The 15,416-nt window shown below is 40.9% G+C and overlaps 1 protein-coding gene across 1 annotated transcript; it reads right to left on the minus strand.

Moving 5' to 3' along the window:
- Window positions 1-595: 595 nt before the first annotated feature.
- On the minus strand, window positions 596-10,691 carry BRS3 (bombesin receptor subtype 3). The gene is made up of 3 exons (XM_005301046.5): window positions 10,082-10,691; window positions 7,099-7,450; window positions 596-6,463 (listed from the first exon to the last, which is right to left on the minus strand). Exons 1-3 carry the CDS (start codon window positions 10,513-10,515, stop codon window positions 6,068-6,070), a joined length of 1,182 nt encoding a protein of 393 aa, XP_005301103.2. The 5' UTR covers window positions 10,516-10,691; the 3' UTR covers window positions 596-6,067.
- Window positions 10,692-15,416: the final 4,725 nt, after the last annotated feature.

Below are 15,416 nucleotides of genomic sequence, written 5' to 3' on the forward strand. Positions count from 1 at the left end.
CCTGAGAATATATTGTGATATAAGATTTGATTTTTGGATGACCTATACAATTCGTAAGTACTCCAGCCATCCCAAACTCATTCAGATAAAATTTTACAAAACACCACACATTCAAGTATATACACACACACACGTATGTTAAATGTGAAATATATAATATAATACATTGATTAGTTTATTTACCTAACCCCCACCCCACCCCCCACCCCCCGCAGAGATCAGATGTCCTTGTGTGCTAACTCTTGCATTTTGATCTCCTGGTGAGCTGACAGTAGCCAAAGGTGGAGTGAAGAGAGAGAGGAATTTTTTATGTTTTATTGAAGGGAGTTTCAGAGAGTCACATATCTTACAACAATGTTTGCATCATGGCATTGCATCAGTGTGTGATGAGGCTGTGTCATCTCAAACCAGCATCATGAGGCAAATACGACAAAGCAATGTTAGGATATAAAAATATAGTGTGAAATTCTGGCTCCAGTGAAGTGACTTGTCATTTACTTCAATGGGGCCACAGGATTTCACCCTTTAGTAATCAGAGAATTCAGAAGAATATATTTTAGGGAAAATGCCTTTGGGCAAATCTAAATGGCCAGTCCTGAGTTTGCAGAGAGGTAACTCTGGGTTGTGCCTTACCCTAGGGCTGATCTTGTAGTCCTTATGCACATAAGATTCCAGTTACAGTCAATGGTAGTCTGAGCTGCATAAAAATGACAGGATCAGGCCCATTATGTTAAAAATTCAGGCCGATACTGTCCATGTTCACAAAGAAAATGACTTCCATGAAATAGCTTACCTTTCTGCTGAATAGAGCATCTGCTGCAGAGCCAAAAAACATCCACTGCATAGAGCTTGTATTCTTTTTAATAAGTACCACTGATTGAAATGTACAAATGCTTTAGCTGTGTGCAACTTTAGTTTATTCTTTAATTGTAATATGCTTAGCAGAAATACATTACTGTCAGCAGGCAGCCCATGTTAAACTACTTACAGTAAAATAAGACTCTTTTCTCAGAAGCGTAAAAGAAAAAGAATTAAAAATTGGTGATTTTTATGAAATAACTTTAGCATTTCTATTTGCCAGAGATTCAGCTTCTTACAATATATGCATGCTTTGATATGATTTGGTTTGCTTTTCTGATTGAAAGGTAATTTCAGTCCCAAGCCAGTATCTTACATTATGATAAGCACAAATTAAAATACTGATAATCATGTTAGCAACAGTTCTTTTAACACTGTCTACACTTTTACCATTCAAGCAGGTAATGTTTACAACACCTAAAAAGCAGTCATTTTGTAATGATGATCATTTTAAAAAACTTTTTGGGTTAAACATATAAATATATTTTTAAAATATTATGTCAAAATTACTAAATAATGCAAATGCCACAGGCAAGTTCCACAAAACTGAAAGTCAGGATTTGGAGCCAAGGGTCGTTTAACTAAAGAACCCCTTGATAAGTGAAGAGACACTGGAATTATTTTACTGGAGGATAGAAATGTTTTAAGTTCAGCGGAATAATACTTTTCAGCCTGAAGAAAGACGTTGGCCCTGATTTAGCAAAGCATCTAAGCACGTTCTTAAATCCCACTAAGTCCTATGCTGAATTGGGGCCTTTATAGTTAACATTAACAGGGCTATTAAATGTGCACAAGCAAATTAAAACATCATTAGATGAAATTATATGTTACATACGTGCAAAAGAAAGCAACCTGGGGATATATCTCATTTATAAAATAATATAGGGTCCCATCCTGCAAACCTTCATGTTACGTGAGTAGCACTTACACAAATAAGGCTTTGCAAGATTGAGCCCCTAGTTTTCAATTATTTTTTGTTTTTACATATTTTGCATATTATATTCTCTATCTCAACATGAGTTTGCATTATAAATCCAGACTCCATCATGTCACAATTCTTTTCTAAATCACATTCAGTGCTGGGGTAAGTGGGCATTACAGCCTCAACTTGAATAGATTTAGATCTGCGTTACCCCGGGCTGAATTTCACTCATCATCTGCTTTCTAGAAAGAAACATTAAGAAAAGATTGCCAAGGAAACCTTAACATCTTTTCCCTACATCTAATGTTAGTAGTCTAGACTAGAGAGATATTATTCATTACATATGGATTGTTAGGTGGATAGATGGAGTAGTAACATCAGATTGTTCAGATAAAGTAAATGTTAATCAATACATCACTCTGATACAATGTATCATGAGAGTGCAAATATAACTATTTTTGAAAAACGGTAGAACGATAAAACCATATAGTGTGTTATATGATGGTGTCAAGAATCTGGACCTGCAGAGCCAGTCTCTGGGCAACCTAATGAGTGCAGCTGGCCTGTAGTAGACCGCATGAATGTCTTACATGGCCTGATTGTTGGGAAGAGTCCACAGACCAGCTCTGAAACCCAGCAGTTTGGTGGCTGCTCTCATTGCTATGATAGCACGTGCCTCAGACCCAGTCCTGCTCCTGCCTTGCCTCCAGGTAACCTGGTTCTGACCTTTGGCACCAATTTCTGACTTTGACCTTTGGCTCTGGCATCTGGCCTCAGCCTCTGTTTCTGAGTCTGGCTATTGACTCCTGCTCTAACTAGTAGGCCTGACTCCTGCTTCAAGCACTAGGCACAACTGCCTACATCCCAGTCACTGACAGATGGAATGGTTAGGTCCTGCCATGGCCTGCAATATAGTTGATCCCTAACTGTCAATGTACAATGTCCAGCAAAAACATACATTTATAACAGCATACAATAGCAACAAGTTAGCTCATTTAGAACAATAGATACAGAAGGCAAAAAGTAACTAATGCAAAGCAAGAAAAATAGGGAATCTTAGAAGCTGCCATTTCTAGGGGCTGTTGTGAGGAATACCCAAAGATTATGTACTCTAAAGTTTAGCCTTCAGCAGAGAAAGTGTCTGAAGTTTGGAAACACATGGCAGATTCACTTTCCAGAGGCCATTCAGAAACGGGGGTATGAAAGTATGGAATTTAAACACAAACTCTAGGTGAGGAAAGAATGCTTTCTTTTGTTTAAAGTTCCCCATGTTCAACTCCATGAAGATAAGTTTGTTCATAGCTGTGTAAGTTTATTTATCAATTGTAGGCCTAGCCCATAGCCCATAGAGGCAAAGGGAAGGGGGGCATCTAAATGTTGTTCAAGGTACATGGGGCCTGATTCTTTGCTCCAGCCAAGCTGTGCTTGGCACAGGACTAGCGAGGGAGGGAAAACATGATTTGAAGGCACTTTTACGTTCCCCTTATCCTGGGGCTGGCCAGGGCCCAGCTGAGTCCAGAGCTGCTCTGACATCCAAGAATTTCCTGGCAAGTGAGGGTCACTGGGGTTCAGGAATGCCCTGACCATGAGCCCTTTCCCCCAGGAATGCACAGGAGGCTAAGAGGAAGCTGGTTCTACGCAAGTGAATGTGCTGTATCAAGACACCGAGGGTAAGAGAAGATTCCGGAGCCTTATTCTCCATAAAATTGTAGTTTTATGCTAGAATATTTCCATTGATTTCAGTAATGGTGTAACTGAGTTGGGAATCAGGCCCTTAGTAGTCGTATGAAAGTTAGTGCTTGAAGCCTCCAGAATGATGCATTCAGAATTACAATGAAATAAGGCCAGGTTTGATGGGTTTAAATGGGTAGTCATTAAACTAGTTTTAGGCAGACAAAAAGGGTTCATTAGAATGACTTTAGGATTTGCACAGTTTGGTTTTGCTATTCTGTATCAGGGAGGTAAGCAGAGAGAGAATATATATGCATTGTTTACACAATACAATCAGACCCCCAAATTATGCAGGAGCATTTCATCCATCCATCCAGTGTTCCATTTTGCTACATACCAGTCACTATTGCTAGGGGCACTACAAGTAATTGCCGCTCAAACATGTTGCATTTTCAATAGTTAATTTCCCTTCTGATTAGGAAATAAAATATAGGATTTCTCCACCCTGCCCATACCATATTTTGTCATGCTAACACCTACACTATAGTCTCTCTTCTATAAGTTCCTCCCCAGCTTCCTTATTCAGATGGAAATTCTGTTTCCTCAGTTTGGACAATGGAAGGTCCATGGGGATTTCCTGACTCATCTCCTGTAAAGCAAAATTCTAGTTCAGGTCTCAGAAGTTTCATAAAATGTCGGTCTTCTGGGACTTTTGTAACTCTGTGAGCAGGAAGACTGGCTTCCCAGCATTCCCTGACAGGGAAGATGACCCATGCCAATAGTCATCTTGAGCTTTTCAGTGCTATATAGACTGCTCGTCTACAGCCATTATTGTCTGGCATGTATGTCTCTCCTCAAGAAGGTCAATTGACTTGAGAGCCAGAGGACCTTCCATTATGAAAGAAACTTATTCTAATAACCTGGAAAACAAAAATCTAACACTCACTATAAAGCAGTGGTTTTCAAACTGCGGGTCGTGACCCAGAACTGGGTCGTGGAATGTAAGGCACTGGGTCTCAGTGGTTCTGGTCAGCACCGCCAATCAGGCCGTTGAAAGTCCCAGCGGCGGTGCTGCCCGGCTAAGGCAGGCTAGTCCCGAACTGGTCTGACACCACGCTGCACCCCGGAAGAAGCCAGCAGCAGGGCTGGCTCCTAGGCAGAGTGGGGGTTAGGGGAGGGCCACAGGGCTCCGTGTGCTGCCCCCGCCCCAAGCACCAGCTCTGCACTCCCATTGGCTGGTTCACGGCCAATGGGAGCTGGGGGTAGTGGTGTCTGCGGGTGAGAGCTGCACAGAGCTCCTTGCACACCTCCGCCTAGGAGCCGGACCTGCTGCTGGCTGCTTCCGGGATGCAGCACGGTCCATGGTGCCAGGACAGACAGGAAGCCTGCCTTAGCACCCGTCCTCCATCACTGACCGGGAGCTGCCCGAGGTAAGCCTGCCCCCCAACCCTGTTCCCCAATCCCTGCCCCAGTCCTGAGACCCCTGAAACCTGGAGCCCCTTCCTGCACCCCAAATCATTCATCCCTGGACCTTCCCCAGAGCCTGCACCCTCAGCCCAGAGACTTAACCCCCTCCCACATTCCAATCCTCTGCCCCAGCCCTGAGCCCTTCCCACACCCCAAATCCCTCATCCCCAGCTCTGTTGGGTCACAAGCATCAACAATTTTTTTCAACTGGGTCTCCAGAAAAAAAAGTTTGAAAGCTACTGCTATAAAGCAAACTAACTCCCAGCACCTATTCTAGCTCTTACTGACTATTGAGTTGATAGGATAGATATATTGATCAAGGGAGGAAAAATCAAATACTAAATAATAACACTTAGTCCTTTTTTAGGACTTTTTTATCTATAGAGCTCAAAGTACTTTACAAAGGTGGGTAAGTATGCTTATCCCCATTTAACAGATTTGAGTGCCAGATGTGGATTTTCCACCCCCCTGAGCAATGCGGTTATACTGACATATGTTTGTTGTGTAGACCAGGGTTTAGCGCTGTCTCATCGTGCTATCGCTTTCAGCGTAGTTTATTTTTTTTCATAAACTGAAATTAAACAACCTCCCCCTAAACTTTCACTCCAAAGTTTTGACCATTGTTCAATATTTGGTGCAAGGAAAGTGACAAAATAAGAAACCTCTGTGGTTTGTCATTCTATGGAGAGCTGCTTCCATTTTGAAAAACATCAAAGACAACATAAGTGTTCAACAAAAGGCAGCGCTGATTGTCACTACTCTCTGGCCAAGAGTATAACAACAATTCTAATTTTCTGAACACAGAACCAGTACAAAAATATTCCTGCAGCTCAAGTGAGTTTAACTGAGCTTAACTTTGTCAGCTTGGCGCAGAAACCTCAGGCATATGGAAAGGATGCATAGCATTCCCGGGGAATAGGCACTATCCTCTTGACTGAGCTTACATCAGTTGTGTTTCTTCTTTTCCCCACACACACTGGTGTGATTTCTCCATTGTATAATTGAAGATGTTAAAAAGTCATGCTGAAGATGCTTTCACAGACTGTATAAAGGGTGCATTCTTTTGTTTACTTGCAGCTCCTAGCAGGGTCCCGGTGCACTAGAATCTTGGGAAATGTATGATGTTGGCACTTCTCCATGATCGAAGAACTAAACACTCTCCTCTTCTTTTGTGATACTATAATCTGTTAGCAAAGTAACACTGATTTCTGAGCCATTTGTACTGCCTGTGGCTGACAAAGCTCTGGTAGGTGTGTTGCTGGGAGGCCGTGTGGGAAGCCTCGCCTTGCAACACAAGATTTGCTTTTTAAAATGTTGCCGGAAACTTTTACTCAGCCAATAAAGAGCAAAGGGATTGACACAGGAATTGCTGAAGGCCAAAGCCCGGGAGAAAATAGTGACTATAAGATGAAAGGCAGAGGCATCTACGGAAGAGTGGTAGGTGAAAGATCGATACAAATAGAGAATGTGGTTAGGCAGCCAGCAGAGGGCAAACAAACCAACTAGCACCAGCACTGTTTTTGCCACTCTCTTGCGGGATTCAATCTAGGAAAAAATAATTGCATATCTATTATTAATAATACATATTTATGTATTATGCTACTCCCTGGAGGGCTCTGAGACCCTTAATAAAAATCAGTCTAAATACGATCCTTATTGAAAGGTAGCATGGCAACAAAGCAGAAACTAAAGCATTTTCATTTTCACCCTTACATTTTTGTGGCTTTGGACAGGGTGTTTTCACTTGGGAGCATCCGACTATGAAACTCCCTCTCCCATCCTTTGGTCTGATAGAATCCACTGAGGCCTCGTCTAGACAAGGATTTAGAGACGTGATGTTAACACGTTAGCTAATGCATTCTAATGCAAGCTCTGTCCCTCAGTGTTTAGAATTTAGTGAAAGGTGCCATAACTACTAAATTCAGTGTGGTCCTGATTCAGCAAAGCATTTAAGCACATACTTAAAATTAAAGCAATAGGATTTAAGCACATGCTTAAATGCCTTTCTGAATCAGGGCTATTGCTGCCTGCGTATACAGGCTGCACTTCACATAGACTTGTTACTTGTCTGTTGTGTATACTGTATATGTAAAATGTTTGCACTCAGATTAAATTAAGATTTCAATCAGTATGCTTAGACTTCTAAAAGCTGGGTACCCGAGATTGTGATCCTTACTTACCTGTTTACGGGCATGGCCATGTTCTTCAGCTGGCATGTTGAATGTACTTTTGTACAATGTTTTGGCAATAAGAAAATAATAGACAGAAATGACAACTAGCGGTATAATATAGAACACCAAAAAGCAAACCAGAGAGTGAGCTTCTTGCAGAATCTTCTCAGATACAGGATAAGGGGCACAAGCTTCAAAAGACACATTTTTTTCAGGATTGCTGAATGAATATAAATCCGAAAATACAGCTTCTGGGATTGCTAATATCATGGAGACAATCCAAACACAGCCAGCTTTACAGCAGGTCTTCAAAACTGCATTTGATGTTTGCAGTTCCAAGGGCTTAACAATAGCTCTGTACCTAGAAACACAACCAACACCATAGTGTTAGAAAACATGCAGTAATATTAGTCTTGTGGCACCAATAATTTAAATTTGTGGGGACAAATTCATGCCTGATATATCTCCATTAAGGTTAACATAATTGTCTTGGGAATTTAAAGGGGAGAATTTGGTCAGTTTTCGTTTTTAAAATGCTAGATATATACATAATTATGCATTTGTTCTTCTGTGTTTTGAAGTGATGCTAGCCTCTCCATAAGGAAGGCAGAAAGAAGCTCAAAGATGAACTTTAAGCATGTAGTTAAATCCTGTTGACTTTAATTGTCTTGAAACTTTTCCCCCCCAGAATGATCATATGTCCAAAATAGACTGGTCTGCAAACTCCGAATTCAGTTTGCTTTGTAAACCATGCTGAGGAAAGGTGCCATCTAGTGTTTGGAGAGGTTTTGTGTGTAAATTAATATTTGGGGGGAGGGGGGACGGAGTTGTATATTCTGTATTATGGGTGCACAAGGGGAGGTAAATGGGGAATTTACAAAGATATGTAATATAAAGAGCTTGTGTGGAGTTGCACATGCCCCACATTAAAGATAAGCATGAAAGGGTTTAATTAAAGTTTTGTTGAGGTAGCCATAGCAACAAAAGGCAGAGGCGGGCACCTGAAGGGAAGATGGAGTGCTCCTTCCCCGTCTAGTTCAGCCTAGGAGAAGGGCCAGGAAGCTCCCAGACTTGGAATGGTGGGGGACTGGAAACTGGCCATTTTGCTACTCCAGATGGACTATTCTTCTCACAAGAGGCTTTATAAGTTCAGGGATGTTTGTTTTCCTGATGGCTGCAAGCCATTCCTTGGTTGCTGCTGGTTTGTTCTTGTTTTGGGACCTGGCAAAAGGAAACTTTGGCACTGATTCCTTGTGCAAAACAATCACAGCCCAGGTCACACTCATACAGGACAGTTTACACATGTATACAGAGCAAGATTTAAAATAATATATAGACACTTATAAACTGACCTGCTGTTGATTCCTGGCTGTAGTGCTGCAACAAGTAGTCAGACGTGGGAAATGTGTGGACCTGGGTAAACGTGTGGGTACAGGAGAATGTGGAGAGGGACATAGAGAGGAAGGCAAGGGACCAAGAGGGAGGAATGGGCATAGGGAACTGGGGAGCACATGGATCCACACTCCCTGCTTTCAGAATGGATGAGCCCTGGATTAGGCAGATTGGGGAGATCCATGGAAGAGGGCAGGAGACGGCCATGAAAGAGAATACAGTGAAATGGGGCACAGATCAGTATGGAGGAAAGGCAGAGCCTTTAGTGGAGTTGTACCAATTTACACCAAGTGAGGATCTGGCCCTCTGTTTCTCCTCCGGGCAAAATTAGACACACTGCTGCAGACTAGAACATTAGTAATAACCTTTTACTTACCCCAAGCCCTTATAGCCAATCAGGACACAGTAGCTCATGGTGTTATAATTAACATGTTCTGAACTTTCAGAGTAATTTTAACCATATAATTACTGGATTAAAATATTGTTCCAGGCAATTATACAGTGGCCTCCAGTAAGAATTGAATTCAGAAGCAGTTACCCATTGTCCTAATACCAACTTGGATTGATTTCTTTTTTTCATTCTCTATACCTGACCTAGTTGCTATTAACTAGTTTTTCTAGTTTATGGTATTTGAAAACCTTTTCCATCCTTTAACCTTGAGAGTTCATTTTGACTGTTTGTAGTCTTAGATCATTCATGCTCATTACACTGCTGCCTTCTATGTGTTGTTATTCAGTCATAAATAAAGCACATTGTAAATGCTTCTTGGTGAAAATGAATAATTCTGAATCACTTGTGAAGTCAGTCAGATGGAGGCACTTATGTGCTCTAATAATAAAGTATTCAGATTAGTCTGAGTTTAATTTGAGGTCCTATGAAGTAAAATGTCACTGGAAAAGCTACAGTAACTAGAAGTACAATAACAATTAAAATATTGAAATAGTGCTATATTGCATCTCAATCATAGTGAGCAATTGCCATGCTTAAAATTATTGTATTGCAATAGCTTTCAAATTGTAAAAAGTCTTAAAAGTAATTTGAACTAACAATTTTGTTTATATTTTACCCCTAAGTGGCAGTCAATTTAGTCAGAGTTTTAAGGCCTGATCCAAAGCCCATTGAAGTGAATGGAAGGATTCCCATTGTCCTTAGTCCTTTTCACAGGAGGATGTGTTGTTCATCCTCATTGACTACTTCTGTACACCACTAGGTAGCACCCATATACAAACTATCTTTTCCCTGCTGTAAACCTTTTATCTTTCTTGATTCAGTAGAGGAAAAAAATGTCTTTCTTACATCACTTCAAACTAATAAAAGGTCAGATTATTTTTTTTAATTATTTTTAAATTCACTTCATTAAAAAGAATTATTTTACACTTTCAGAGAATATTGATCTCTTAACTTAAACAAATTGGAGTTGATTTTTAATGATTATTGGAAAAAATCATCTAGCTTTTAATGGGAACATTTAACATCATATTTATCTATCCAAGGACTAAGTATTACAGATTAATGCAAAGTGATGGCTTCTTCCCTTTTATTCATTTCTATCTTAATGCACAAGTACTTCCTGACCACCCCTAATTGCTGCAGACCTACCTGTCAGCACTGAGAACAGTTAAAGTGAACACTGATACTCCAACTGAAGTTAACTGGATAAAAGATAACAGCTTGCAGCCAATTCTTCCAAAGAGCCAGGTATCCACAATATAGCGTGTTGCATCTACTGGCACACAGGTTAACAAAAGAAGCAGGTCTCCAAAAGCCAAGCTGGTTATGAAAATGTTTGGAACCGTCTGCATTGATTTAATCTTGAAAAAGACTTTGATGAGTATAGCATTTCCGAGGAGACCCACTGAAATGATTACAGCATATGTAACATAAATTGTGCACAGTATTTCTAATCCTGGAAAGGAGTCTTCAGTCCATCCTTGATCTACAATATCGTTGTCAGTGATAGATCTCAGTTGTTCTGTAATATTGATCGATGCGTGTGAAGTCTGATTAGCTGAATGCCAGTGTGCCAGAGACATCTCTTTAAATGTGTCGTCTATCCAGGCTGAGTTGAAATTGTTGAGAAATGTTTAATTCTCAACCTGTAGCATGTCAGCAAGAAAGACCATTTAAAAGGTATAGAATTGTGTTTGAAATTAAGATTCCTTAGTATATTAACTAATTTCTTTCACCAATCTTAAGTCCCAAAGTATGATTGGGATAATGCACACAGATCCAGTACTGAACTGTGTGGGAGGTGGAGAATTCTTTTATTGGCTTTTCAGCCAGTGGAGGTGGGGAGGGAGGAGTAAAAGAGAGATTCTTAAAGGTATTATCTGCAGTCATTTTTTTGTCATTAAGGTACTTGTGAATAGATGCTTTTTTATTATTATTATTTATTATTATTATTTATTAAAACAGCGATTTTTGCATACTACCTAGTAAATATTCCTTAAGGCTTTGTTAAAATATTTTTACAAAAGAAATGTACCCTGGACTACTTATATAGGAAACCTTTCAGGTTTTCAAAAGATTATAGGTAAGTGTAAAGTCTGCTAATTAACATAGTGCTCCGCAGCATGTGTTAATATTGAATAAAAACATACTGAAACACAGATAGTGAACATCTATAGGAAAAGATATAGAGTCATGAAGCTGTGTTGATTTTTACAATTGTTTAGATCAGTGCCTTACAGAAATGTGGACAAATTCGGGTATAGCACAGTAATCCAGTGGGTTGCCAAAAGACAATTTAAGATAGCAAACTATGGCTACATTACTGCTAATGCTTACAAACACGCTTAATTTTACCAACCTGAGCAATCCCATTGACTTCATTAGAATGACTCGTGGTTAAAGTTAAGGAGATATATAAGGAGTTGCAGAATTGAAGCCTGTTATCTTGTGATCACCCATATACCTGTCAGATATGACTGGTATGATTGATAACACAGATTTTTTGGCAGATAGTTATGGAAAATCTTTAGATTCCCTATACAGGAGAAGTCTGTATCTCCAAATATTAGTAACTAATTTCTTTAATTATTTTTAATTCACTGGTTAACAAATACAAACTACAAACTATTGAGCATGTAGATGGTAGAACTGATAACACAGATCATTTGACAGAACAGTAACTTAGCTTTCTTTGTTACACTACTTCAAAGTTATTAGTGCTATGGTTCTTAGTATCCCAGATTAGGCAATTAACCAGTCAAATTCTGCTCTGAGATGACCCCATTGACTTGCATCCCCAAGATATTGGGAATTGGACTCACTGGGTCAAATATACCGTTAATATAAGCAGGCAAAACTCTCTTTTTCCTCAGCTTGGGAAAGGGACGGATGATTAAGGACAAAGATCTGTGTCTGGAGTATTTTTTTCCTCCACATTCCCTTATTTAGCTGTTAGACAATAGGACATTCTCCTTCATTCATAGCTTTACAGAATCCATATTTTGAATCATTGTCTATTTCTCTCCACCAATCTATATAAAATGTGAATTTTTGATAGAGGGGATTTGCTGGATCTCAGTACAAAATCGAATTAGCAGAAATTGAACTTGTTCCATGTAAAGTGATTAAAAAAAAAATCAGATCCTAAAACCATACTGGAATCTCCTGATTTTTCTGCATGACAGCCAAAAATATCTGCACTCACCACTATGCCATATTTAACATTCAAAGATCAGAGGGGTAGGCAGGATACACACAGGTTGAGTCTGTGTAAAAAAAATAAAATAAAATAAAATAAAAAAAGTCATGGATACATAAAAAGTATGTAAGTCAAAAATTCAAATTAGGACCCTTTATTGGGTTCTTTTTAGTAGATAAGTTCTTATCACGCTCATCCCTCATATGTCCCATTGTATGGGTACAGTGTGTAGGCTGCTCACAAATGTAGGTGCCTTTGAGGATGGCCTGATTATATTGTCCACCCACACCAGCATAGTTGTGTACATTATGCTTAATATGGAGTGCTGCAACTGTAGCACATTGTGACAGCTTAATGGCACATAGTTATGTAAAATGTTTAGATTCCCCGTAAAGGAGGAGTATGTATCCTCAAACAGTAGGAACTAATTGCTTTTCATTATTTTTATTCACTGGGGGACAAATACAACCAACAAACTGTTGAACATCTACTAGAATAGCACAGAGAATGAAACACCAGATGTGTGTACCTAAAACTGGGATTTAGCTGAGATAAACTTGTAACTCACATTGGGCTTATATAGGGTGACCAGACAGCAAGTGTGAAAAATCGGGACGGAGGTTGGGGGGTAATAGGAGCCTATGTAAAAAAAAGCTCCAAAAATCGGGACTGTCCCTATAAAATCGGGACATCTGGTCACCCTACTTATATTCAGCCCATGCTGCAGTGTTAAGGTATAAATCCAGATGTCAACTTCCCCAAAGTCTCACGATATTCAGACCCACTAGAGAGATTGGAGCAGGCAAAATTAAATCTGAGGCCCAGATTTTCCTCTGCAGTTCGACCACTCCGCATCACATTATTGGAGGATGCTGGACCTAAGCATATGTAGCTGACCCTGGGAAGATCACTTCAGTGTAAGGGATCCTCTGGTGGCCTGGAGACTCCTAAACCACCACCTCTTTCAGCAGCTAGCTGTTCAGTGAAAAGAAGTTACATGATGGGCTTCCCTGCACTCTGGCAGTCCTCAGCTGCCATATTGGCCCCTTAGGGCTGCTGACAGCTGGCACAAATTAAAGCAATGCAGGAAGAGGGAGCACAAGGAGGGTATACAGCCCCCTTTTCACACACTCCCAAATTGTACTGTGTGCTCCTCAACCAAAGCCAAGGGTCTGGACTCTGGATCTGAATCCAGCTGTCACAATTTGGTGCGGGGGAGTGGTTCTGATGCAGAGTTTTGGATCAGGGCAATTCCATAATATTTACAATTTAAAAGCCGATGTTACCTGGGAATATGGGGACACATTTAGCCTGCTCTTATTTATCTCTAATGTATGGTAGTTGCACAGTACAGCTTTCCACCCCAGTTTACATGAGCATGCCAAATTCGAGCAGTAGTTTTCCTGCTTAGGTCAGCTCTTTCTACACACAGTTTAGATATTTACCAGCTTTGTACCTCCTCAGAGAGAGCTGTCAAGGAGAGGCTTGCCTGCCTCCCACTGATTCTTCCCAGGGAGGATTGGAAGCTCTTTGCATTTCTGATGGAGGTATTTTTGGAATCGGAGAGGGTCCTGGCTGCAGATTTACAAGCCATTCAGGCACTGATTTACAGAGCAGAGAATATTTTCACAGCCAAAGTTCTAGTCAGGGCCGGCTCCAGGCACCAGCCCACCAAGCTTATGTTTGGGGCGGCACCTGGAGGGGGGTGGCGCGGCGTGGCGCTCTGGCTCCAGCCGCCGGGGAGAGCGGAGCCGCAGTAGGCTCGCCGCCCTCCCCGCGGTGCTCTGGCCGCCGGGGAGAGCGGAGCCCCGGTCGGGCTCTCCGCCCTCCTCCCGGGGCTCGCTGCCCTCCCCCCCCGGCGCTCCGGCTGGTCGGGGAGAGCGGCCCGAGGCCAGGCTCGGCGCCCTCCCCGGCTGCACTGGGGCGGCGAAAAAGCCAGAGCCGGCCCTGGTTCTAGTAGATGGAAATTTCACTTTAAAAAAAACAAAACTCCCCTGGATTTTAGGGAATCCAGCAAAATATGTGAAAAGTCACTAAACCCACAAAATGTGCATACTGTTCATGATTATGGGTCTCTACCAATCAGACCTCATATGGTAGGTATTCAGCTTCAAAGAGAATAGTTTGTTTTCCAGTCTGAATTTAGGCAAAACCGATTTTAAAAAAATTAAAGGAGATCCAATGGATTTCCGTTGTGAAAATCCAAACGGGAAAAGGAAGAGGAGAATGACATCATTAGCCTAAACAGTAAGCAGCAAGAGCAGAGTATTTTTAAACTATATCCTTAAGTGTTAAGAGAAAATCACTTTGGGTAATTCTGACTCTCATTCTTAAAATATAGTGTTTTATAGAAAATGAATGTTCCTTTTAAACTCGCCTGCTGCAAGATCATAGAAATAAACGACTTCAGAGTGCTTCATTTAGCTGTTTCTCTGAATGAAAATGTTCTGTTTTAATGCAGAGTGCTTGCTGTCTTTTAAGTAATTTCTATGAACTGTGCAGTAATACCTACTTAGGAAAAATACCTACCAGAGCCATTTGCACAGTAACAGACCAAGCATGAAGAGAACAACCAAGGTCATAATTCCTATTAAAGGACTAACTTGTCTAACGTGTAATTATTCTGTGTAGCATATATATATTATATTTTTATTATTTTATTGGACAGACAGGGTTGATTGTTATTTATCTGAAATACATGAAAGAGATTCACAACTAAACTGGCAAGTATAGAGAATTTTTAGACAGGGAAATGCCATTTGGCGTAGCCAGCCTATGCTCTTTAGAATTATTTTAACTCAGCTTGCTAGGTAGTAATTGTATAGTCTGTGCCTAGAAATATTTAGCTGTCTCTTAGGCCTTGTCTACACTACACAGTTTTGTTGACAAAAGTCAGTGTTCGTCGACGAAATAGTGGAGGGGTACACATTGCAATGCTCCTTGTGCCGACAAAATAAAACCACCTCGACAAGATGCGTAGAGCTTTTTGTGGCAAATTTATATTGACAAAGTGTTAGTGTAGACCCCGCGCTTGGTTATGTCGCTGTAAATGGCCTCCAGGAGGTGTCCCACAATGCCAATCCTGACTGCTCTAGTCAGCAGTTTGAACTCTACTGTCCTGCACCCATGTACAGAGACATTCGCCCCTCCCCCTTTAAAGGCACAGGAATTTTTGAAATTCCATTTCCTGTTTGCTCTGTGCGGAACACTCACATCGCATCTTCCCAGCTGACCGGCAGCTCCACACCGCAAACTCTCTCCAGCTTGGAGCACACTGAGTTGTTG

Source organism: Chrysemys picta, chromosome 9 (genome assembly GCF_011386835.1).
Source record: "Chrysemys picta bellii isolate R12L10 chromosome 9, ASM1138683v2, whole genome shotgun sequence".
Lineage (NCBI taxonomy): Eukaryota > Metazoa > Chordata > Testudines > Emydidae > Chrysemys > Chrysemys picta.

Bases quoted from the DNA above. Each gene is read 5' to 3' on its own strand.
- BRS3 (XM_005301046.5), bottom strand. From the start codon at position 10,515: ATGTCTCTGGCACACTGGCATTCAGCTAATCAGACTTCACACGCATCG. The intron at 7,451-10,081 runs GTAGGTCTGCAG...TTGTGTTTCTAG, and splicing joins ACTGTTCTCAGTGCTGACAG to GTACAGAGCTATTGTTAAGC. The intron at 6,464-7,098 runs GTAAGTAAGGAT...ATTTTTTCCTAG, and splicing joins ATGGCCATGCCCGTAAACAG to ATTGAATCCCGCAAGAGAGT.